We start from the raw sequence: 24871 nt of genomic DNA, 5'->3' as shown, positions 1-24871 counted from the left end.
GGAAATGATTCAGAAAAGGAACAAGGTAGCATAAGAAGGCGTCGAGAAAAGGTTTGAATACACCCTCTGATCGACGAGAAAAAAAAAAAAAAAAAAAAAAGTTCTTGTCCTGGCCGTCCGAGCCAGAGTTTATAGAAAACAGAATGATAATGAGCATGGCTGTTATTGATATTAGGAGGGCTAAAAGCTGTGGCGTCAGGAGGAAGTTGCATTATTTCCATGTGTTTGCTGCTTGGGAGATGGAGCGGGAAGGAATCATGTCCAGCAGATATTCCCGCTGACGTTCCACTGCAGAGGAGGTCTTATGAGCAGACAAGCTGGGATTGACGTAGGCCATCGTCACTCCTGGAAGGACACGCGACAAAAATGTCAAAGCATAGTCATACATGTTGGTACATTATTAAAATTAGTTGGTTTCTTTTTGTTGTTAATTCGCTCAGTGAAACATTATATAGATTAATTAAACACAGCCTTTTTTTTTCTGTTACCAATAAAAAACTAAACTGTAAAGACAGAAATGTGGACTGTGAAAAGGTTTTATTTCAAAAAGTTCATTTAATCTGGCAAACAGGTCTCATTAGAATGCATATTCTTATTCATTGAATATGGCCATGAATCAAAGATTAAAGAGTCTAAGGGGGAAAAAAATTATTCATTTAACTTTTAAAGCCTACGAGCAAAAGGAGCATTAGAACTCTGTGCCTTGCACATGCATGTAACCACGACTTTAATCTTTTTTTATTGGGATTTTATGTTAAAGACCTAGTCACAACCCACACTTCCTATAAAAAAATAATTGGTGAGACTTGAACATATTGTTTCCAGATGCAGCCTAACATAGCTGAGCTGGAGCCGTTTTGAAACTAAGAATAGGAAAGAAAAACAAACAAACAAAAGGACTTCTCCCTGTAGATGTGCAGATCTGGTGTGGAGACACCTAAAAAGACCTGAATTAAGAGGCTTGCCAAACTCTTTGATATGCACATTTTGAAAACCATAAATCATTTCCCTTCCTTTCCACAGTCATTAACTATTGCATATTGCACAAAATCTCAACACATTGACGTTTGTAGAAACATTCTAATAAAATGTAAAAAGCACTGTGTATATCACGCTACACAGAATCCCAAAGTAAGAAAATGTGGCGTGCATTTTCTGCATTGCTTTGTCACATTTGCGTACCTGCGTTCCCACTGCCCTGCTTCCTCCAGGCTCCCATGTTGCCCTGGTTACCGCTGCTGCTGGCGCTGACCTTTGCTCCCTGCTGCAGTGAGAGAGCGGCAGCGTGTTTCCCTGCTCTGCTGCCCAGCGCGGCCGCCGTCACCGCGTTCTGCAGCTGGGAGGAGGTAAAGGAATGCGCCACGCCACGAGACTGGATGCTGTGCGCCAAATGACTCTGCACAGAGACACAACGCGGGTGAAATGCTGAGCAAGGTGGACGTCAACAAACATAATGCAGGAGCAAATAAGAGACTGCTGCGCAAGTAAATGGAGTGCCGACCTGCTTAATGGAGTGGTGTGCAGACACTGATCGGTGCTGCAAGTCAGACCTGATCTGCTTGTACTGCGGGGATATCAGCACCTCGCTCTTGGACAGCGAGGGAGAGGAGGACGAGGTGGTTTTGGAGGAGGATGAGGAGGCCGTCTGCTGGAGGATACGCTGCTCGATCTCCTGCTCCTGCTGGAGCGCCTTCACAAAGGCTGCCTTCAGACGGTTTGTGTGCTCGGCCTTCAGGGCCTTCTTCTGATTGGACGACATGCATTGGTCGCAGAGGATGGTGCCGGCCTTCTCCTTCCTCCAGCGGGAGGTGAAGTCCGTCTTGCACTGGGCGCAGGTGTACGGGTCTTTGGGATTGGAGCTGGCCATGGAAGCAGCAGGACCCAGATTACCTAGATATGGAATAATATTCAGACAGTATTGATTATTTAACTGCTTTACAATCAGTTGTCGTCGTCGTAACCACAGAGACCATTACCCACCCCGGCCGTGCATCTCGAGTAGCTTTTGAACCACCTCCTCTAACCCCAACAAGTAGATGAACTCATTATTAGCCGCAGATGGCAGGAAGTTGAACTCGGGAGCAGGAGGTTTGGGTGGAGGAATCTCCAGCAGAGTCTTCTCCAGCTGCTTCCTTAGAGCTAGCTTAGCGGCTGCCTGCCTGCTAGCCGGAGAATCGTTGACACTGGAGCTGGGAGACGAGCCCTTAAGACCGGAGGAGCCCTAAAAACACAAAGACAAAATCTAAATTTCACACAAACTGAGAGGAGGTGCAGAAATCACCACAGGTGCGGTTTTAACGCGAGGGATGCTGACCATGACGTTGTTGGCCACGTTAGCCACTCGAATGAGTCCCTGCTGAATGATCCTCTGGCCCTGGATCTGGACATTGGGGACAGAAGCCCTGGGGGCCAGTAACAGTGGGGGCGGACCTGAACCGCTGTGCTGCTGGTGCTGCCGCAGGCTAGCGATCTGCTGAGGGGTCACTGCAATAGGCTGCTGGGGGTGGGGGTGGTGCACAGATGCAGCAATTATAGAGAGCGGTCAACAGTATAAAACAAGAAAAATAAACACATTAAAGACATTCACTGCATAAAGTTTAAAGAGGACAATCAGTCAGTGGACAACAACCTGGGCTCCTCTGACCAAGGGTGGCATCACAATCTGAGAGTTGTGTTTGGACGGGACGTGCTGTCCGCCCCGCACTAAGGGTGGGGGGATCACCGTGCCTGAGCTACGACCCGTCACCTGCAAACACAATAATGATGATGTTTACAAATAATAGTGATGAAAACCCTCAGGTAAAAGGAGAAAATACACAAGTTTTAGAATGAGTACTCGAGGTGAGGCGATACCTGAAGGGGTCCTTTACTGGACGTCATGCTGCCTCGCACTAGAGGAGGAGGAGTGGCCACTGAGCCGCTCGCCTGAACACAGACAGAGTGTGGTTTAAGAAGTTGAACAACCCTGGCAAAATAAACACCATAACTTGGTTTCTATAAGGTAGCAACTTTATAATATAAAAAAATATCATGACTTCGAAAGTGGGTTCAAATTGATCAATTTTATTCACATAAAACATATCCTGAGTATAGTTAGGAATCCCAATCTGGGCTTTCATTTAAATGATCAGTATTTCTGAATAAACTCAACTCCATATATCTGGTGTGGTGAATGATCTTATCTGCCACTTTCCATAAAGACATGCGACTGTCATTTGTGCAGCTAATTTGAATTAAAAATAAAGACGATATTTAATTAATCTAATCCAGACACGTCCATTTGGTGGCCCACTAGCTCATCAAACGCAGACATGTGAAATCTGCATGCGAATCAAATGTGCTGCTGTTGGGTTGGGGGTGAGGGAAGCATTTTCTTTTGTAAACAACATCTTAAGTTTCCTGATTTTGAAAATAAGCACAGCGCTCCGGGCAGGGCACGTTTATAGGAAGCGTCTGCACTGATAAATAGAGATATGCCTCAAGGCTGAAGAATAATAACAATAACCAAGATAGATTCACACAGGAAGTTCAAACAGGACACAGCCTGAAGTGAGTAAATGACCTTGAACTATAACACTACGGCGTCCCGCTTGCAGAAAAAGTTTAAAACTCCTCTTAGAAATTACAAATTAAATTTAAATTCTAAAACAAACAGAAATGTATCTTTTATTATAAAATATATACAGTGTTAGGCCAATAGTTGGGAGACTCTGGGTGGATTACAGATGTTTATGGGGCCCTTTGGGAAAATTGCTTATTTCCATTTTAACAAACCTTTAATTTTTCGCCACTCAGAACGTTCACAGAGAAAGAGGGCTCACGTCCAGATGTAGCGCTTTGCTTGTATGACATTACAAACAAAGCACTACATCTGAGAATCGGACGAAAACTTTCTGCAAGTTTTGACTGCACATAAAAAAATAAATAAAGAGGAAACATGCTAGCATGAACAACTTCACAGAAGTGCTTTGCATGAAAAATTCAAAGGAAGTAAAACTGAATTTTACTGAAGACTACAATTGTGCTGACTCAGATACATCTAGAGAAACAAAAGCCTGTTTATCAGAGACTTCTATTAGAACAAAATTATACTTTGCTGCCAAACCAATAAAGTCGAGTCCAAAGTGTCGAAATGGCCAAACAAAAATGAGTTTCATCAACTGAACGCAATTGCAATACTACTGTGATTTGACTGTTGCTGCAAAGTCAAATCACAAAATGCCCTGTCTCAAATTATTTGGAGCTGTACTGGGGATTAAAAAAAATCCTGATCAGGAAATCTCTATTTTTCATTCCATTAAGAGTCAGTAAAGGATTAGAACAAGAACTATGTGTTCTGCGTTGAGCTAAAACCCTTATTCAGAATGGCACAACATGGTGAAAGCCTTAATGTTGCGAACTTTGCTCTCTTTGCTGCTTACCTTCTGTACAGTGCTTTCCTTCTGGATCTGGCTTTGTCGTAGTTTCTTCAGGAGAACCAGTTTGGCTTCTTGGAGCCTCAGTTCCTCCTTGAGCTGTTTTATGATACGTTCCCTTTCCTCAGGTGAGCTCTTCTGCACATATGACAAAAAAAAAAAAAAAAAAAAAAAGAAATACGTTGATACCAAGTTATTTTCTGGGTGTAGTGACGCCCAGCTTTTATATCAGTTCAAGATAATAAATAACATACCAGACGATAGTCTATCAGTCTTTTTAGTGGCTGCAAACGCCTTTTTAAGACAGTAAATACGGCAAAACTACCATTACATTTTAAAGTTCTGTTTTCCTACCATGAGCTTATCTGTGTCCGTCTTCGTGAAGCAGTGGCCGTTCATGACGGGACTGGACGGCTCGTTGTCTGATAACACAATCACATCATCTGGAGAAGGCGGCTGTTGTTCTTTCTTAATGTCACTGAAGGAAGAAACAAGGATAATACATGCTTGTTATTAAACAAATAATCATTACATTTTATTACACATTCATAAACAAAAGACCAATTGCAGCTGGGTTTAAGTTTAATTAGTTTTCCTGAAAGTGCAGCATTGTTGCCAAGCGTTGAAGTTGTGCTTTCCAATAATACCTTGCATCATGCATAGAAATTCTAGTGTCCTATGTATGATGTGTTGTTTTGTTTAAGGATATACTTGGATGAAGCGAGAGAATCAACCGCAGCTGCTTTGGCGTCTGACTTGAATGATTAATTGGAGGATTCTTAGTAATTTCAAAGCTGGTGTAAAGACCGTCTAAACTGGTTTCAAAGTTGTTTTGCAAGTTCACACCCAATCCGTGGAGCATCATCGCTTTATCAAACATAACTTAGTCGCAGTTATGCAACAAAAGATGTACAATGCCCGTCGCAATACGCAGTAAGTCATTTAATCGCATGTCAAAGTTAAAAATGCTTAATTTCCATTCTGATAATTAATATTTTGTGAAGGGCAGTTTTGTTTGCAGAGGCTTTATAATCCATTTTATTTATTGTTTTGTGGTTTCGATTTCCATTTTATTTACTGTCTTTGGTTGTTGTGTTTTATTTTGGATATTTAAAATATCTTCCTGTTCCAGCAAAATTTGTTACTGTGACAGACCTATGAACAAGTGGCATTTGATTAATTTTCTCTCGTTTGAACAAACTTGTCCATTATAAACTTGTAGCTTTGTCTTGAATCCAGTAGATGGCGTTATTGAATTGTTATCCTGCGAGCCTTGCTGCGGCGCAAATGTGTGCAGGAACACACAAGAAGACATGTACCAAGAGATCAATAATGGGGTAATGGCGGCAGAGGAGGAATACAACCACCGATTATATCCAGCGTAAGGTAGCATCAGCAGACCAGCTGTGCTCTCCCTTCTGGGAACAGAGGGACTCAGAAAGCAGCAATCTAATGAACTATAGTGTAGAACTGGAACTGAAGTGAAAGCTGGAGACCTTTGTGAAGTGCATAATGGCTTTTCCTGGCGACTAAGCAAAACAAAGGTGACTTACGGCATGTTATGTTCGCAATCGAAGGGAGGGGGCGGGTGGGGGGACAAGTGGCAGTAGCGGAGAGGTGGGTGGAAAGGAGGAGGGAGGGGGTGTCACAGTAATGTTACAGAACATGAACAACTGCTGACCACTGTAGATAGGCCGAGTTATGCAAAATAGCTTTGGGTATGCTAGCGTCTGTGACATCGGACTCCGACGTCTGCATCATGGTGTGCAATTATTCTCCATCAAGTTGTGTGGAAGTTCAGTCCCTGCCAAGCAAGAGGTTCCAGGGTTTGAGGCAAGACCCGTTTTGTCGCCCACACAGGGCCTCACCCCGCTCCTGCTCTACCTCTATGGCAAGGCCCGTGGCCTAACCGCGCCGGCGAAGCCTGGGCCTCGGCTCTCCCCTCCCTCCCAGCTGCCGACGCCAGAGTCACAAGCGGAGCGGAGCAGAGGTCGGCCCGAGACGCTGGAGAGGGTGACAGTGAGCGGTGGGGGGGGGGGAGGGGAATACATGGCCAGGAGCCAACCTATTGTGTACACTCACTCTCACTCAGTCACCACTTCACGCACCCCTCCCCCAACCTTACTTGTTCATCTTTTATACTCCAACTCACTGAGTCAGTTCTTCTGGGGTTTTTTTTTTCCCCCCTCTTTCTTTTGCTCACCCCGGAGTCGCGTCTCTGCTGCCCTCTCAACGGCTTCCCTCAAGAGACGTCAATCTAAGGCCAGTAAGGCCTCTCTAGTGTTGGTAATGGAGTACTTTCCTTCTGTGTTTAACTTAAATGTGAAAAGAAAAACTGATCTTCATGAAGTTCTGCTTTTCAAAGACATATTACACCTTTGAGCACAAACAAACCCCGAGAGGAGCAGCTTCGTTTACATTCTGCCCATAAAATAAAAACAGCAGTCAGAGGAACACAGTAAGCACCATTGCTGAGGATTTGAGTGCTTCCTAACGTGCCACAAAACCTTCAAGGCGAAGCCTCTGCGTTGACCGATGTGGCCTCATTACCGACATGACGCGGCCTAGCTGATGAAGGTTGCTACCATGTATTGAGAACAGCTTACACAAGCGTCACAACACATGGCAGCTTGGTTATGTAAGGTCCAGTGTCTCTGCATGCCTCGGCTTCCCCAGATTTTAGCTGTACGCTGACCCCCCTCCCATGGTAGGATTTTGCTGATTCAGTCATTTTGAGGTGTAGCTGGATCTTCACATTCAGAGTGCAACGCAAACCAGCCCGGGAGCCGATTTAAGGGAATGAAACAGCTCGGCGCAGGTTGGTTGAAATATTGACAAAACACTGTAAAGCAGACGTCTAGTATATAATAGAAAGCCTCAGTTCAGTTACTGTACGACTGTCTGACACGGTTTGAAGCTGGACTGAACTCTGTCCGTTCATACTTTCCACAAAGCTGAGCTTCAATGACAAAAGCCACCATATAAACCATCAAAATAATCACTTTGCAGAAAGGAAGCACATAAACACTGAAAGAGGCTAAAAGCTGGGGCCAAAGGTGACACTCGTCTGTAATTATGCGGTAACGCAGCAAAGCCAAACACACTTACTATTCAATCACCCCTCTGTTCCACTTAAACTGTTATCATATCACTGTGTGTGTGTGTGTGTGTGTGTGTATTTATCTCTCTACCAAATACACATCACATGACATCAGGCATTTCTCTGTGTGGTCATGTGACACACCCACCACTCCTGCTGGCCCCTCCTTCCTCCAACTGCTCCTTCCAACGTGGAAACCATGGCAACGGCCAGTTGGAACCAGTTTGTGACACATAGCCTTCATTTTGTGAGAAGTGCGAGGCAGAGTTCAGGTGCTGCTGTGGGAGAAAATGGAGCCTGGGCCTTTAGGAGCCTCAAAAGTTTTCAGAATGGGGGCAGGCTGCTGGCAACCACACACCGACTTCCTGTATGACTCCTGTCAGACCACTCGCTCTACTGCAATTTCAGTGAGAAACCTGAAACTCCAAAAGACGCAGCTCTATGCAAAACACCCCGCTGTGCGTGCCTGCATACAATCCAGGGCCTACAGTAGCATACATAGGGCCTTGCCCTTTATAACAGGGAAAAACATAAAAATACATACAATATTACCTCAGGTGTCGTAGAATTCAAAACGTTGATTCAGCCTACCAATCTACAACTGTATCAGCAAGGTAGCCCTTGAAGCTCAGAGTTGGCGACAAATATGACGCAAGAGTGATTGTAGTGTTTCTTGCAAATGCTGGTAAAGGGTTGTGGAGATAATTGGCTTACAATGTAATATCAAGGCCCAGAGATTAGGAATAGACTGCTACTGGTCAATGTTCAATGCATTAGATGGCTTCAAGTGTTGATCGCTCTCTAAAAGAGTCTCGACATGGACTGGTTTCTGATATACGAGTATGCCAAAGTTATGTATTTTTAATTTATTGCATTTCTTGTAAGCCAAGGTTCTAAGCTTTTGCAGTTTAAAAACTTTCACTGGCTCCTACTGCGCTTCACAAGATACCAGAGAAAGCACCAGAGTGACCAGTGTTGTGCCTGGATGTGCAGGGCTCAAATAAGCTGCAAGGCCCCCCACCAACCTCTCATGTTGATGTGCACTGCCGATCAGCTGGCTGGAAAAAATAAAGGGTACTACACTTTACCCCTTACCTTCAACTAGGCCTGGTATGGGTTCTCATAGGTTGAAATATAATTGTTTATAACATGATATAAACTGCTTTTATTCAACAGATCAACTATAGTTTTAAAATGCTATTGTTTAATAGAGCGATAGATTGCACTCCTTTCCTCACCATGAAGTTGTTGTATGAGAAAAGTTTTGTAGTCTCCCTTCAGCCAGCTGATTGGCAGTGTGCTGCAGTAAGTGGAGGAAGGACAGGATTATATGTATACACCATACTATGCGTTTTATACAGTCCAGAAATTCCCAATTATTCTGTCATTTTCTCCGACATCCGATTAAATGGTTTGAAAAAAAAAATGAAGGCACCACCTATCACTCTCTTAACCCATTCGATAACTCCAGCTAGCAAGCTTTGGGGAAAGTGTCTGTTAGCCTAACGCAGGATTTATCCAAGCAGATAGCTCCACTATCCATCCATCATCTTCCACTTATCCAGAGTCGGGCTGCATAGGCAGCAGCCTAAGCAGAAAGGCCCGGCTCCTCCAGGGGAATCCCAAGTTGTTCCCAGGTCAGCCGAGAAAAACAGATCCTCCATCGTGTCCATAACCTTGCTAATTACCCAATTATTCTCAGCTATCTCAGATCTACTTTTATAAACACCTACAAGCTATAATATTCTGACCTTGAAAAGAAACACTAAATTAATGCATTTTCCCTTTTCCATATAAATTGAGAAAATTTATACATTTTATAAATTTCCATATAAATAAATGAATAAATAAATAAAAAACGTTATGGAACCCATTACCTGTAATTATCAATATGTTGGATTTTTTTTTTTTTTTTTGCAGCAGGTGTAATTGTTGTTTTTCTCCTAAAATTGATTTGTGTCGTTTATTTCTGTTTTGTAGTTTTGTGTCAAAACATTGAAACCTTTGAACTTGCACTAAAGGCTGTGCAGCAAAAATGTAATGCCAGCTCATGTCCAACATTAATACAATCATGTAAAGTACAGTATGTTCTGTTTACATGACAGTGGAACACCCACGATAAAACCAAAACCCAACAGACTATTTTCCTTGTCTCACCTTTTGGATGTGCTCATATCCACAGGTTCGTCTCCGGTCTGCACCTCCAACTTGATGGTGGCCTTCACCTCCCCAGTCTTCAGGATGCTGGCTGCGACCTTAGCAGCCTGCTCACTCTTCAGCTTCATGCCCTCAGCTGCAGGTCCCACCAGGGCCAGCGGGGCCCCAGCTGCATCACCTCTCTCCAGCTTTACCCGCTTGCCGTCCATGTCCCCCGGGGAACCGCCAAGAGCTGCATGGTCCCTCTCCAGAGCTCGCTTCTGGCTGCGCGTTTGACGCACCGCCTCTTCTGACATGGCTGCTCTCACCCTGGAGATACAGAAGGAACAAACAGTTGCAGCACTCTGTTTATGTATTCATAAAACACAAACAAGCAAAAAAAAAAGGTAGGATAAATAAAAAAAAAAAAAAAAGAAAGAAAGAAAACGGTGAAGAGATTGTTGACTTGAAATCAGGACTGAGGGCGAGCATTTCTCATTTGGCAAACATCATCAATATAACAAAATGCTTCAGCACAACAGAAGCAGTCTTATAAGCCAAGTGAGGTCAAATCTGGCTCAGTGTACATTTCACTGAAGTGAAAAAGTATCTGAAAGTGAGTCAATTAGATAAAGCCAGCAGTGCCAGGCCTCTACTTAGCAGTGACACTGACCTGAGTGTCTTAAACAGAGACAACAAAGAGTCCTGAAGGTGATTAAAGATGCTAAACCAAATCAGCTAATCTGCAGTTTGAAACAAAGTGTCACATACAGGGGTGGCTTGGTAGCACTCAGTACTTCAATGACAGTTTGCAAAAGTCAAACACATTACAGTACATTAATTTAGATCCAGTACAATTGGGGGGGGGGGAAGAGAGAGAGAAAAATACACAGGATTTGATTGAATCAAGATTTTCTTCACTTAATAAATAAGTGATTATTATAACAGAAGCTGTCTTGATTTACTAAATTCTACTGTGGGAAGAAAAACTCATTAAAATATGCCAAGGATGCAATATTTGCAGTTTTACTTCATTTCTCTTAAAAAAACAATCAAGTCTTATAAATTTATTAGATCTATAGAGTTCACTTAAAATTTCCAACAACTACCATCCTAAACAGGTGCAACGCCAGAAAAGGTTTACATACATTGAACAGTCTCATATTCTGTAGTCTGGTCGTGACAGTCTGGGTCAGATGGTTGATATTAGTATTAGGTTTAGAAGATTCTTGGTGAGTTTTTCTATTCAAAGACTAACTATTAAGTATTTTGGTAAAAGCATCATGCTTAGCGTATCCTTTGTTGCCAATACACTGAATCCAAATTGGTCAAGTCCCTATAAAATCAGTAGTTGAAACCATAAAGGTGTTGCAACAAAATGTTCTCAAACACACACAACAATGAGCTTCTGGAATGACCCTGACCAAAACTCCATTTAAAAAAAACTGAAAAGTGCCAGAAAACAAACCAACTTAAATTAAAAGCTGGCCCAATTCTTCCAGAGTACAGCAACAGCAAAAGCAAGAGAGCCGCAAAGATTTCAGAATACAAAGCAGAAAGTGATCATCATTAGTGAAACCTTCACACGAAGCGAACAAATAGTCACGCATTAGAGATGAAGCAGGAACTCACAACTTCACTTTATTAATTCATGATGTTTCACATAAAATGTGTGTTATTTGGAAACATTCTGCGCACTGATAAGTGGATACAACTCCTGAACACATTATGAGCAATTTATGAGAGGGAAATCACTTCCTTGAAAAACCAGTTCTAACTGGTCTAAGATGGAGGGAGCACAGAGGCCGAACCAACCCAGAAACAAAGTGGCAAGAATTTCAAGGAGAACACGGGACAAAACGTATTCCAAATCACAGCTGCAACTTGAAACCGAGCCCTCGTACCAAATTATCTCATCTACGTTTAGGAATATTTATCTGTAGAGACTAATGTGAAGCAGAGAGTTGGAAAAGGAAATCTGAAAATTCATCAACAATTATTGTGTTGATAATAAGAACAGTAAACTAATGTCTGGGATGTTTGTGTTGGGCTGCAAAGCATGGCAGTCTACTGAAAAGAGAAACCTAGTCTACAGGTTATCATAGGGCCCTTTGAGTTACGTCTCATTAATATTAAATGTTGCAGTGACTCACACTGCTGTTTAATGGCCAAAAACATTCAAAACAAAACCAACTTAACTCAGGAAAACATTCAGGCCTGTTGACATGAAAAGTTTGCAGTACTTAGAAAGGACCCAACTCTGTTACACAGCTAGGACAGATGTGCCCTGCTGTACCATGCCTGAATACAAAGAGCATCTATCTACCGGAGATGACAGCTTGTGTGTGGGAGTGTGTTGCACACAGCACTGCAGAAATCAAACTTAAACCAAGATACAATTAAGTAATGGCTTCACAGTCGGTTTGCACAACATTGTGGTGAACTATGGCAGATTTAAGAAGCAGAGAGTCAAGTCTCAAAGCTAGACATTCGAATCGCCACGTGACCAGAAAAACTGCAGCCACTAGTTTCAAGTTGAGACATGTGGCTACCTTTGTCCCGGAAGGAAGGGACAGACTGTGAAGCCCTGAAGTATTAGATGTCCCGATAGGGAGCATTTGCGTATGCTACAAAGTGAGATGATTGCACTTGAAAACCAATGAGGCCTTTGTGTGCCGTTGCTGGTTTACTTATTCACATAAATTGTCCAGAGAAGAAACACCAGCGGCTCATTCAGACGTTAGGCGTACAATACCTGAAGCCTGTTATTAGAACCGAGTGACTTCATACAGCAGATGGAAACTCAAAGCCTTTTCTCATCACTGCAAAAAGCGCCACCAGGTCCTTGATCCATAAATCCTCTTCTGTGTGGATACCGCTACCAAGTGAAAAAGACTCACAGTTAGCCACTTTCACAATCACTGAAATGTTTTAATGGCTGTGGTTTATATGGGGCGTCAGAGAGAGACAGAGCCGATAACAGGAGGACTGAATGGAGGAGGAAAAGTTGCTACATTATATTATTCTAAACTTTGAATCTGTCTGCATTTGGAAATGTTGGTGCCTTCCAGGAAAACCCCAAGAGTTTAAAGGGAAGATGTTATATACTTCAGACAATTAATAATGTCAATCAAACTAATTATGCCAATTGCTAAGATGATAGATGTTAACTACATAATTTTCTCTTTTACAAAATTAGTGAAACACGTCTTTACAGTGTTGTTGCAATAAACAATTCTTGCGCACAAAAAAAAGGTAAATATTTTGAATGTTTTTCTGGTATCTCCCAGTGTTATTGTTGTTAAATAGAAACCAGAATCGACTAAACTAAATATCTGCATGTCAAAGCTTAACCACAAAATATATGGTGGTGCATCAATCAGGATTTTAACGGCATTAGTCAGGCTCGCTCTGTTCTGGTTGAAAAAATAAAAAAGTCAAACTCAAACATCAAACTGGCAAAGAACTACAACTACAAACTTCTAAAGCAACCAAGCAGCAATAGTCTTGGCAACCTCAAGCTCTTCTATGCGCCATAAAAAAAAACAGCAACTGACCCTATAATCACACTAAGGGGTTTGATTTGTCGGCTGTCAAGTCTATAAAAGAGTTGAGGGGAAGCTGAAACCTGCAACCAAGAGAGGCTGATTTTTCAGGCATATGGTCTTCCGTTTATGTCTGAAACACTTGCAACCGAAGGGAATTGGTGTGTGGATGTCTGCTTACATTACAGACTGAGCATATTACCAATGAAGGGATGTCATTATTTTCATGAGATGCTCGCCAGTTTGCCCCTCATCCCCCTCCCGCCCTTTGTGTAAACAGTTAAGTTTCCTTTTTTTTTTTTTTTTCCTTTTTGAATGAAACTTGATCATTTTTCACAAGACTGACCCCACCAAAAGTCCTAAAAGTAGGAAGAACACCAAGAAACTGGTGGTGGAAAACAACAAGGCAATAAGAGTTGCAAAATAGTTGAGGGTCATCATGTTTTTAGGGGTAAGTAGTTTTGTTCAGCTGCCTAGAAACTTAAAGAACATATGTTATATGAAAAAAAAAAGAAACAAGCTATATATTGAGACCTATGTATTTGTGAATCCACAGCAAATGTTCCAGCAGCATGTTGAAAGTAAAAAGAAAATCTACTAATCAGCGGTCAGAGGATGTTGAAATCACAGGTTAAAGGTCACATTTAACTGTCTGCAAGCAATTACATTTTCAGGGAATTTTACAGCATAAACAGCTTTGTGAGCTCAATTCATTATTAAACCAGGGTCTCCACTTATAATTCAGATGTTTTCTGTCTTAGATGAAAACAAAGAAAAAGAAACCTTGCCTGAAGCAATTTTTCAGGCATCCCATCTTACATGAAATAGTTAGGAGTGTTTAAATTTAGTAAAAGACAACAATCAATGACCACCTTATTCTTTGTGTAAATATGGGACATTTCTATGAGCAATATAGATCTAAAGTAAGGCATATGCGTGTTGACTGTCAGAAAATATTTATAAAGTGCAAGCAATGCTAAATGTTCAAAACACAAGTGGAACTGTGGCAAATAAGGCTGGAAGAGGACATGTGTTTATCATGCTACCATAGACAGCGACGGCCTTATAAATGGGCCTTATTCTCAAAATTCTGTTTTATTTTATGCCAAATTCCACTTTTTCTAAATTCCATTTTAACTATATTAATTAACCCAAAAAGTACATAATTATGCAATGGATGGGGAAAAAAAACACATCCTTAGCTAGGGTTCAGTATCTCATACCAAATGAAAAACTGCTATGGTTCAACAGAACATTAGTTTTATAATATTCAGTGTTTCCCCCTCATTTTTTTGAAGAACTCAAACATTATGTGCAAAATCTAATATCTTTTTTGTAACATAAAAGAAAATCTCCCTTTTAAAAATGCTCTAGAGTTGAACTCAATATCAATATACTTATTACATGCAAAAAAAAAAAACACACACGTAAGAAGTGTTGTGCACGTTTCCATAATAATCAAGACATTTGTTCATATTTTTCCTTCCATCTGCATAGGAATCTCCACCATCCGTGTTTTGCTGTGGATTCCGGTTTGTTTATTAAATTCAAACGATTCAGTCCGCGTTTTCCACATCGCAGAAATCATGGGGCCCCAGACACAGCTGCAGTATAAAAAAAAATGCCCCAAATCGAGGGTGAGACAAAGTAACAAAAACTCTGTAAATCTAAGCTGAGCAGAAATTCATATATAAGCTTAAACACAGGACATTTATTGTTCTCTGAAAGGAGCCCGCAGCCCAAATGAAATCTCCAACATCCTTGAGTACAGTATAACAGGATAAAAAAAAAAAAATGCTTGCCTAAAAGTAAATGGAAATCTGTGACCTGAGCTGACACTCCATGTTTTACCCTCAGTCGCTCTCCTTTTGTGTCCAGCAGCTTCGCAGAGAATGGATCAATGGCAACGGCTCAACCCCTCAGGTAGACCGCTCGCCGCTCATCTCCAGCGCCTTAACGACCCCCCCACGGGGACTGGACGCAGCCCGTGAACACATTAACAGCCATTTTAAAGACACACAGGCTCCTCGGCTGCGTCCTTAGGGTTCAGTACAAGGAGAAGCAACAACTATGTTGTCCGATAGAGATGCCACAAGTATGAATTATTATAGCCCAATAAAAAGACAACAGAGCACTAACTCATTTTTGGGTAGCTAAGCAGCACTGGCCTTTATTATATTGATTTAATCCCTCAAACTGACCAGCTATCCAACAGGATGATGCGTCTGTGTGATGATTTTAAACTTAAGGCGACAGCTAACAAATCATCACAACTAATGATTTTTTTTTCTGTACTGCCTGCTCAACATTTTAAATGTCCAATCCTCTCAATAAGGTGATCAGAAAACAGGATTTTTTTTTATAGATATAGTCTTAATAATAACAACAACAACAAAAAAAAAGATCAGACTACTTGTGCTGGTTTGATCACCAGGGTAGGAATGGGGGCAGGGACCCAGCTGAGGAGGTGCCATGGCTGGGGGAGGGAGAAGAACGCAGAGCGCATGTGGTTAGCTGAGCCATAATCTAACTGTACCCAAGTGAAGAAAAAAAAAAACTCTTCCTTGTCTTCTCTTTCTCACTGACAAGCTCACTCTCCATCTTACCCCTCCCTGTCTCTCTCTTTTCCTCTCTCTCTCTTTCTCTGACACACACACACACTCCTTGCTCGCTTGTTCTCTTCTAGGCTTGGCCAGCCCAGAAGTCTCCGAGAGAGTGTGCGTGTGTGTGTGCATGCATGTGTGTGTGTGGGCGTGTGTGTGCATGTGCCCCTACTGGTTGTGTCCCGAACGCCAAGGGTTAAGCCCCTGCCATTTTAACGCCACTGACAGATCAGACCATTAGGGTGTTACCTAACAAAATGGAAGCCTTTAACCCTGAATCTGCCAGACTGTCTCTTTGTGTGTGTGTGTGTGTTTGTGTGTGTGTGTGTGTGTGTGTGTGTGTGTGTCTGTGTGCGTAAATGAGAGCCGGAGCTACACAGAGTGTATCTGTGTGTGCGCATGTCTCCACCTGGATTCTCCCCCAGCAACATGACGACAAAGAAACACCAACAAGACCAGGAAGTATGAAAAACCCCTGACTTCTGTACATGATCGCATAAAACTGCTGGTAGACATACGGCCGCATTTAACCACAAGAGCTCGCTTGTTTGCATCACACAGACACACTCGCACCTCATGTAACCTCCTCGCTTAACGTCTAATCTGGATTACAGTAGACACACGTAGAACTGCAGTAGCGTTGCATGTCTGTTGACCACCAATTAAACGGTATAAAGGTGACAAAACTCACATAAAATACTACTCATCTCGTCTCTCTGTATCGTTCTACACTATAATTGCACAATCCCTAGATACATTTTCAGCCACAAGTATTTACAATCCACAATATAAAAGAACGGCTAAACATTGTCAAAAATCTAAGAAAGGGCTAATCTCAAATTTCAGTCTAATTGCTTCCAAATGGTCCCTCTGTAATCCTGTAAAACCAGAAGCACATACCCTCATAGAAACTGGAGGGCCAGGACACACGCAGACTGCTATCAGATTACATTTCTTAGAAATGGATCTAAGCAGGAAGTGACCAGAGCAAAAAAGGGGACCTCTGGGAGTCGAACAAAACCTTATTAAAAGACATCTCCAGATGGAAAACACGAACAAGGAATTACACACAATGTTAGTGGCAATTGCTGCATATTTCTGAGATTAGACGAGGCGTCATAAGTTTCAAGTGGCTCTCCATCAGATGGGCTCAGTCAAGATTAGACCATCACAATAAAATTTCCAGAAGAGTAAAGATGTAACGATGAGATTTAGGCCATTCAGAGAAAATTCATAAGAAAAACTGATCAGACACAAAAACTGAGCATTTACTAGATATGAACTCTTTCTACTAATAATCATTGTAACTTATAAGGAGAATATACTGCAATGACACTGACAACTGTGGATTTTCAAAAAAGTAAACAGTTTTGGTAAGTGGAAGCAGACCAAGAGAGGAAACGAAAGTGGTACTAGAGACGAAACAGAATTTAGCTTCTAAATATGTCCCTATATATGTGTATGTAGGCTTTGTTTTGGTTGCTGCGTCAAGTTATTTTGGATTTTCTTGACTGCCTAATAAGCTTCCCTCCAGCATCCAACACCTGGCATGTAGAACAGGCTCTACTCCATTGTAGATTGGCTCCAATAGAGCCAATCTAGAGCTCCAACCTCCGCCATCATCCACTGATCTGAGATCAAGTTGGAGGGGTGATGGGTCCAGGAGGGAAGGTCAGACATCCATCTCCCCATTGACATTCCCCAGTTCTTTCTGGGGGATACAAGGCCAAAAGAGATGGCTACTCCGACCAGCAAGTTCTAAGTCTTCCTTGGGGTCATAACTGGGGTTGCACAAAAAAAAAAAATCACAAATACCTCAATGTCACAATATCACTGTGTGCAATATTCATATTGCAAAGAACAGCTTGGTGTTCAAAAACTTGAGGCTAATACATTCCAAGTTTGTGAATTTGCATATTTGATGCTAATGTATCAGTTAGTCTGCAGGACACACGCTCACTGCAGACACAGAGACATTGTCCAAAAGCCTAAAAGGTCACTGAGTGTAGGAAGCACACACGAGAAAGAGGAAAGACGACAATAGGCATGTATTACAACTGATATGATTGCAATATTTAACATTATTATCTCAGTTGAGATTTTCTAATGTTGTGCATCCCTATAGTCAACCCAGGTGGAAGTCCCCAACAAACCTCCAAACTAAAGTTTGCTATATGAAGCTGTACCAATGTATTCACAAGCTACAGTTTCAAAATCTCACACTTTTCTGTCAAATGATGCCTGGTTTTTACAGTCCTAATAATAAGCCGGCAAAGAAAATGCTGAACCAGAGAAACAAGAGTTTTCATTGGTTTTATAGAGCATAAGACAGCATATTCCTCCTTCTCGGTCTGCTGCTACACACTTCTGGTCATCTAGCAGAAATAAAATGTCCAATAGTTACAGTTTATCTAGAAGAAGAAACTTTCTGTTTGGAAAATCTGACAGTCATGGGAAAAAAAACAGACACTGATGGTGCGGAAAGAACAAAAGTGCAACCCAAGCTGCTATTAGGGCAACATTTTACAAAGCTAGTTATCCAACTACAATCCACATATCTGTGAAGCAGCTGCCTGCAGGCTCTACCAGAGCAGATAGCGGGATTAAACAGATATTTGTTTGTTATACTCAATAACGAAATACTTACTCAATAACGACCAAAACATAAAAAGGATAGAATATCCTGCTTAATAAAAAAACATTAGATTGAAAGCCAGTATTGAAATCTAGCATTATGTGGATGTAGGAAATTCCTCTGGTCCACTTGTCTAGTCTGGACCAAAGGCAAACTTATTTTCGTGTTTGTTGGTTTGCTTTCACATTGTGCTTTTTTTTTTTTTTAAATAAATGATCTATAATTTGTAAACAAATCAATGTGGTAGATGGTTACTGCTCCAGACAGAAATGATGCAAGGATCGAGGGGGTCAAGAGGTTGAAATCAGCTGCAGGACAAAAATGCAAACAAAATTCAGAAATAATTTCTAATACACAGAATACTAGTCAATTCAGGAAATACCAGTTGTGCTAAAAAAAAAAAAAAGCTGAATGCTCACAAAACTAAACCAACGCATGACTTCTATTTAAGGCTGCAAGGTAGAAAATCTTGTGATGAGGCTATTAGTGGTAAATATTGTCCTGACAAAACCCACTGATCTGCTGTTTAAGACTGTTACTCATGGATGAATACTAAATTAGCAAAAAGCAAGTTCGCAATTTCACAACAATTGGAATATATTAGCCTGCAATTAAGCTACTCCAAATTCTCCTTTTTGATATGAATTTTGCACACACTTATATTGTGATAATATATCCTCAAGATTCTGTGGCGCCCTACTGTCATCAATATAAAAATGAACATATTGCTGAGACAACACATTTAATGAAGCTGCTGACATGCAAAAATCAAAGCAACTGCTACACCAAAAATGAAACACAACTCCAAAAATATATATATAAAAAAGTTTAACATAAATAGCTTGTTTGCCTGCACAAGGATCTTTGAAATCATAGGAAAAAAAAACATTTCTATTCCCTTTCAAGCCACTTTGGTTAAGTGACAAAGGACAAGATGATGCATATTTAATGTGGGACAGGAGACAGTGTTTCACTACTAGCTTTCTGTTGGACTAACATAAAAATTTTTTTAAATAAAAATCACATCTTATGCGTCATTAAAAACAATAGTTATCCTTTCCAGAAACAAAAAAAAATCATTTTTAATTAGTTGGATTTAATGTTATTTAATTGACACCTTTGACAATTAAAAAAATTTAACTGCACGTAGACCTAATGTAAAGGCGGTGAGGTAAATCATCACTGCCAGTACAAGAAATGCATTACCTAAGATCATAATTTACTAAATAAGTACATAAAGACACATGACCTGAAGCTGCCATCCCTTTAAAAAAACAAAACATGAGGTGTCTGATGGCAAAGGACAGGCTGGTCACATTGTCAATACACATGCTTGACAAAACCCAACAGGGTAAACAAGTAATAGTCAGGGCAGTTACGGTTTAAAGACCTTCCCGGTTTCTGCTTAAAGAACCGCCCCAGGCTTTTGGGTGGTTATTCCTGTCCAATACATCTACTCCTGTCGTCTGGTATCTGGAGGAACTGTCAGAAAGGGAGTTTCTCAGATAGCATGAAAACATTGTAAATCAGCAAAGTTCTGCTTGGGTGATATAATAGAACAAGATGTCAGAGGTGGTAAAGTAAAGAATTGGTGCTCTAAAAAATGCCAGGAAAGTCTAAAAGTTTAATACAAGTACACTTATTGTGACATGTGAAATATTTTCTATATTTGGAACCATGAAAGGTGAACACCCTCACTAGAAAACGGGAGCGATAACTCATTATTAGTAAAGAAATTAACAAAAAAAATACCCATGTTCATGCTTGGTAAGACACCAAGACAACAATATGGTAGTTTTTTTTCACTTGTTGAAAGAGAACTTAGTTTTTTTGTTTTTTTTTGTTTTTTTAAAATCAGTGACATTTTAAAATAATCTGAAACTGCCTAAGCTAAACTGTGACATGTAGTCTAAAGAAGGATAAAATACCATGATGAAGGAGGAGGAGGAAGAGGAAGGAGAGTAGTTACACATTTAAGAACATATGCTTTCATATGAGCTATAGTGAATAAGGACTAAGGCACACGTGCCATAATTAAGATTACATAACAGTAGGATTAAAATCTATATTACATTTCAGATAAGAACATTTCCAGTATTCGTACTCCTTGAATGTTTTTCACACTTTTGCTACGTACGATCACACACCCGAGGTGTTTTCTTAATGTGACGGATGAAAACAAAGTACCACAAAATTCTGAAGTGGAAGGAAAATGATACAATGTTTCCAATATATTTTACAACTAAAAGGTGTAGCCAGCATCTCTATTCGATCCACCTGAGTCAATGATTCATAGATCCACCCATCATGGTGATTACAGCTGCCAAGTTCTTCTGGCAGATGTCTTTGCCAGCTTTGCACATGGAAACGCAGAACTTTTTGTCCATTCCAATTTGCTTTAAAAAAAAAAAAAAAGAAAACCTCAAGCTTACTCAGACTGGATGGGAACATCAATCTACAAGTCTTGCCACAAAACCTTAGTCAGATTTAGGTCTGTACTTTGACAGGGCCGTAAAGTGCCCAGGTCTAAACCAGACTTGCCCACTTTACGGTTCCTGGTCACCATCCGGCCCTTTAGATTTTTCATTGCCTGGTTTTAAGATTTTTAAGTGGAAATTAGAAAGACAGGAATTGCTGAATCTAACGGCAAACATAAAGAGACACTATGCAAATGCATGACAATTGCAATAGTCATTCATGTTAAATGAAGATAACGATTCAGATTGTCAAAATGGTGGGACGCATCTCATCAATGAGTTACAGTCTTTACTGTAGCAAGGACATAAAAGTGATATTAGTAGTTTATTATCAAATATACACTTCAAAAAAAGGTCCAGACAATAGTTTGGCCTTCTACCATAGTGACAGATATGTCGTTGAGTCAAAATAATAAGACATTTTATTTATATCTTTAGATCTCAAGGGGCAATAATCACCCAATTCTTGTTCACTTGTAGCTCTGATTCTACATTTAGAGTCGCTGTCTGTCTTGTCACCAACTTTCATCAGCTGCCTTGTTTGGCTAAAGAAAAGCATCCCACAACATTACGCTGCCACCCCAATGCTTTAAAGTGGGGATAATGCATTTATTGTGATTTGTAATTCAATTTTCTTCTGCAGACAGTCTTCTTTTAAGTACACCATTGAGTCTAAATCTGGTCTCATCTGATCAGATAACATTCTTCCACATGTTTGCCACAAAGAGTTCCAACATTCTGCTTTTTAGTTTGTATTTATACAAAGGTTAAACACAGATTGACCATTTCCCAATTGAGTGAGGGCAATTCCTTTATATTTAGGGGAATCAGCATAAAAGGGGAAATACAAATACCTGACACACTTTTCATTTTTTGTAAAGCATTAAAAAAAAAATTTAAAGCATCTGCTTACTTTCACTTCACAGTCACATAAAATATATTGAATATTATGATTGTAACATTAAAGACGTCCAAAGGGGTGCTAATATTTTTTCCGGGCATCTTATAAGCCAGATAATGGCAACAGTGAGTGAATAACCATGGAAATAAATGCGGAAAATAATATATTAGTCAACTATAGAAAACATATCTGTAAGTTAAAGTTTTAATCAAGATGAATAACAGAGTGTCAGAAGTCATGCCTGTCTAGTTACATCACTCTCAGGGGAGTTACTCCCCCCCTCTTTCTTTTTTTATAAGAGGCACCCCTCCTCAGGCAACTCCAAGGCGCATCATAAAATGCAAAGCGACACATGTCCTCTTTCACCAGCCAAGGGTGCCAACTGTCTGCCTGATCTAAATAGAGGACACTTGCTCAGAAGAAAAAGTGATAAGCAGACTGCTGTTCATCTCACAAAAAACATAACTGAAAGTCAGAATTGCAAAACTGACATGACCTCTTGAAGAACAGGCAGGGACCTTTGATCGGGAGCCAAGTAGAAATAAGATGACTGCTTAAAGCAACCTAAAAAAAACACAACTAAGAAAGTCACTATAATAGGATAACAATAATGGCGTAAATTAAGAAGCATGTCTCTACTGATATACTTCCGAAATTTTTGACCTCAACAGGCACTGAACAGTGTAGTAACTAAAAGACCATGTCGACTTGGTATCAGGTCTCGAATTTGTATCATGCTACACAAACCTTGCTTCTCTAGTAAAACAAAAGTAAGAATTTAGATGTCTCACTAAAACACCTACCAAAGCGTGGGTGATTGCTACTAAGCTGTCGTGGACAGACAGACACACACCGGCCAAGGCACAATCGTCCACCATTACGCCTCCATAAAGTCTCTTCACGCTTGAGCTAATCTGACAAAGTTATGAGATCAATGGTTTCTGGAAGCGCAAGAGAATAAATCTACAATTAGGAGAAACCGCAGACTTATAAATGCCTGCTGACAACAATAGTAATACTGTTTAAAAACTTAAGTGACGCTACTTAAGCCTCGGAAGAGCGGATGCCTGTGTTGAACTAACCCATCAACAACAACAAGCTATCGGATGCTAACGTTAACTTGGCTTCCCAACAACAACCTGTCCATATGTCCGGCTACAAAACCAGAGGCTACATAAATCCAGCTACCAGTCCACAATGGTCCTTGGCGGTTAGTTGTGATACCAGGTGTAAACCAGGAGCTTGTGCCCCTTTAAGAAGTGATAATACATATCATACACTTTAGTCTGGGTGTTTCTACACCTCCAAATAGCGATACACGAAAGAGACAATGAAACCGACCCCGTTTCGGAGAGCGACGGGGTAGTACAAGACGAGCTAACATGCAAGCTAAGTTAGCCTGCTAACGCTAATTCTCTGGTCTGCACAAACAGTCCCTGGATGTGTTCACGAATAATTGAGCGTTAATTACACAGAGAAATGTCATTTTTGGCTAAATCATTTTTGGCTTCAAATTAGCAAATGCAGTAATTAACTTTCATTATGTACTAATGCCGGTGCAGGACGAAACAAGTTTGATAGGAAAAGTTTGTTTTATTTTGCTCCACTTTTGAGGCTTTGCTCCTGGCAGTCCTTCCTCGGTAGGTGTGTGTGTGTGTGTGAATGTGTGTGTGTGTGTGGAGCCCAACAACACACAAACTGTTACCTTGCACGTTAGCGGAGATCAAGCTATGCTAGCTAGCTTAACTTGCGTTAGCCGAGCTAACACCGACAGAAAAAAACTTCCGTCACCGTCACGTTTTAATTGGAAATTATGATCTCGAATGAGATTACAGGACAACGAAATAAAGTTTCACGAACTTACGGAGTATATAGGAGGAGCCGGGTCGAGTTCCCCCGCGATTTTCACTTGTTTGGCGTCAGTATTTAGCTGGCTTTGGCGTAAAAAAATCCCGGGGATCCCCTCTCTTCTGTCCGCTGCCACTCCGGTTGCCAGATAATGTAATGAGCCACCACAGGCGGCGTCATGCTGCGTTCATACACACCTCGGAAATGATAAGTGCTGCGATGGAAGGAAAAAAGATATGTTCTGGAACGACTTCACGGAAGTGACTGAGGAGTAGGACTAATACATTTTTTGCGAATGCTTTGACTTTGGAGTTTGATATATTACACGCATGTTCATTTTTAATGTGCATCTTCTATGCATAAATAAAATAGCTTCCGCTGTTAGTAATTAATTGAGTCCCATAATCTATTTACAGTTTTGACACAGGATAATTCGTCCCGGTCAACAGGTAGCCTATTTAATGTTACGCCTCTTCATTGTATAAAAGATAAAAGAATATATATTTTTAACTCGAATCATGTACTGTCTTTGCAAGAGCTCATTCAATAAAGTTCATGTTTTTTAATGAATATATTCATTTATTTAGAAATGTCTGCGTGAAAGAAAGCTGCACAAACCATATACAGTTTAAAAAGTTTGTCCCTGTTCTGCTGTGACATAAACCAGATAATGCAATAAGGAATCAGTTTCCGTCTTGTGTTCATTTCTGCTTGAAGGCATCTAAAGGCATGCATTTGAACTGCACCTTTACAAGATATAGTTCTTTGGAAAAGCACACAACCTTTTCACATTTTGTCATGTTGAAATCATAGAAATGTCTATTTTAATGATTTTAATGCACAGTAGTGCAGGGAATAATCGAGTGGACAAAACATGTCACATTGTTTCCAGTTGTTTTTACAACGAACTGAAAAAGTATTTCATGCATTTTTTTTCCCCCCCCCCCCCCCCCCCCACCTCCAAGTCAGCACTTTGCAATAAAAGCTGTAAGTCTTTTGGGGGCATGTCTACCAGCTATGCACATGTAAAGGCCAATGTTTTCAGATTTTTTTCTTCACGGGAAATTGTTCATTGTCAGAGTTATGCTTAAAGAGTACCTGCGAATCGCAATTTTCAAGTTGCCACACGTTCTCAGGAATATCTAGCTGTCCTCTTTGACTTGGTAATTCAAACTCATGAATATGCTTTCTATTGAAGCTCGGGCTGTATG

At 40.7% G+C, this 24871-nt stretch overlaps 1 protein-coding gene across 2 annotated transcripts; it reads right to left on the bottom strand.

Annotated features, from left to right (window-relative positions):
- Positions 1-47: 47 nt before the first annotated feature.
- gatad2ab (GATA zinc finger domain containing 2Ab) lies at positions 48-23869 on the bottom strand. 2 transcript variants are annotated; one of them, XM_015043489.1, is made up of 11 exons: positions 23677-23869; positions 9673-9981; positions 4770-4893; positions 4422-4553; positions 2854-2925; positions 2630-2746; positions 2315-2497; positions 1981-2221; positions 1502-1890; positions 1183-1396; positions 48-345 (listed from the first exon to the last, which is right to left on the bottom strand). In XM_015043489.1, exons 2-11 carry the CDS (start codon positions 9966-9968, stop codon positions 212-214), a joined length of 1902 nt encoding a protein of 633 aa, XP_014898975.1. In that variant the 5' UTR covers positions 9969-9981; positions 23677-23869; the 3' UTR covers positions 48-211. The 2 variants fall into 2 exon arrangements, with proteins under 2 accessions (XP_014898975.1, XP_014898976.1); XM_015043490.1 differs by having other exon boundaries at positions 2315-2494.
- Between the last annotated feature and the right edge of the window lie 1002 nt (positions 23870-24871).

Source organism: Poecilia latipinna, unplaced genomic scaffold (genome assembly GCF_001443285.1).
Source record: "Poecilia latipinna isolate Pla-1442-1.1 unplaced genomic scaffold, P_latipinna-1.0 Scaffold636, whole genome shotgun sequence".
NCBI classification, from domain to species: domain Eukaryota; kingdom Metazoa; phylum Chordata; class Actinopteri; order Cyprinodontiformes; family Poeciliidae; genus Poecilia; species Poecilia latipinna.
This window is presented reverse-complemented; position numbering and strand designations above follow the sequence as displayed.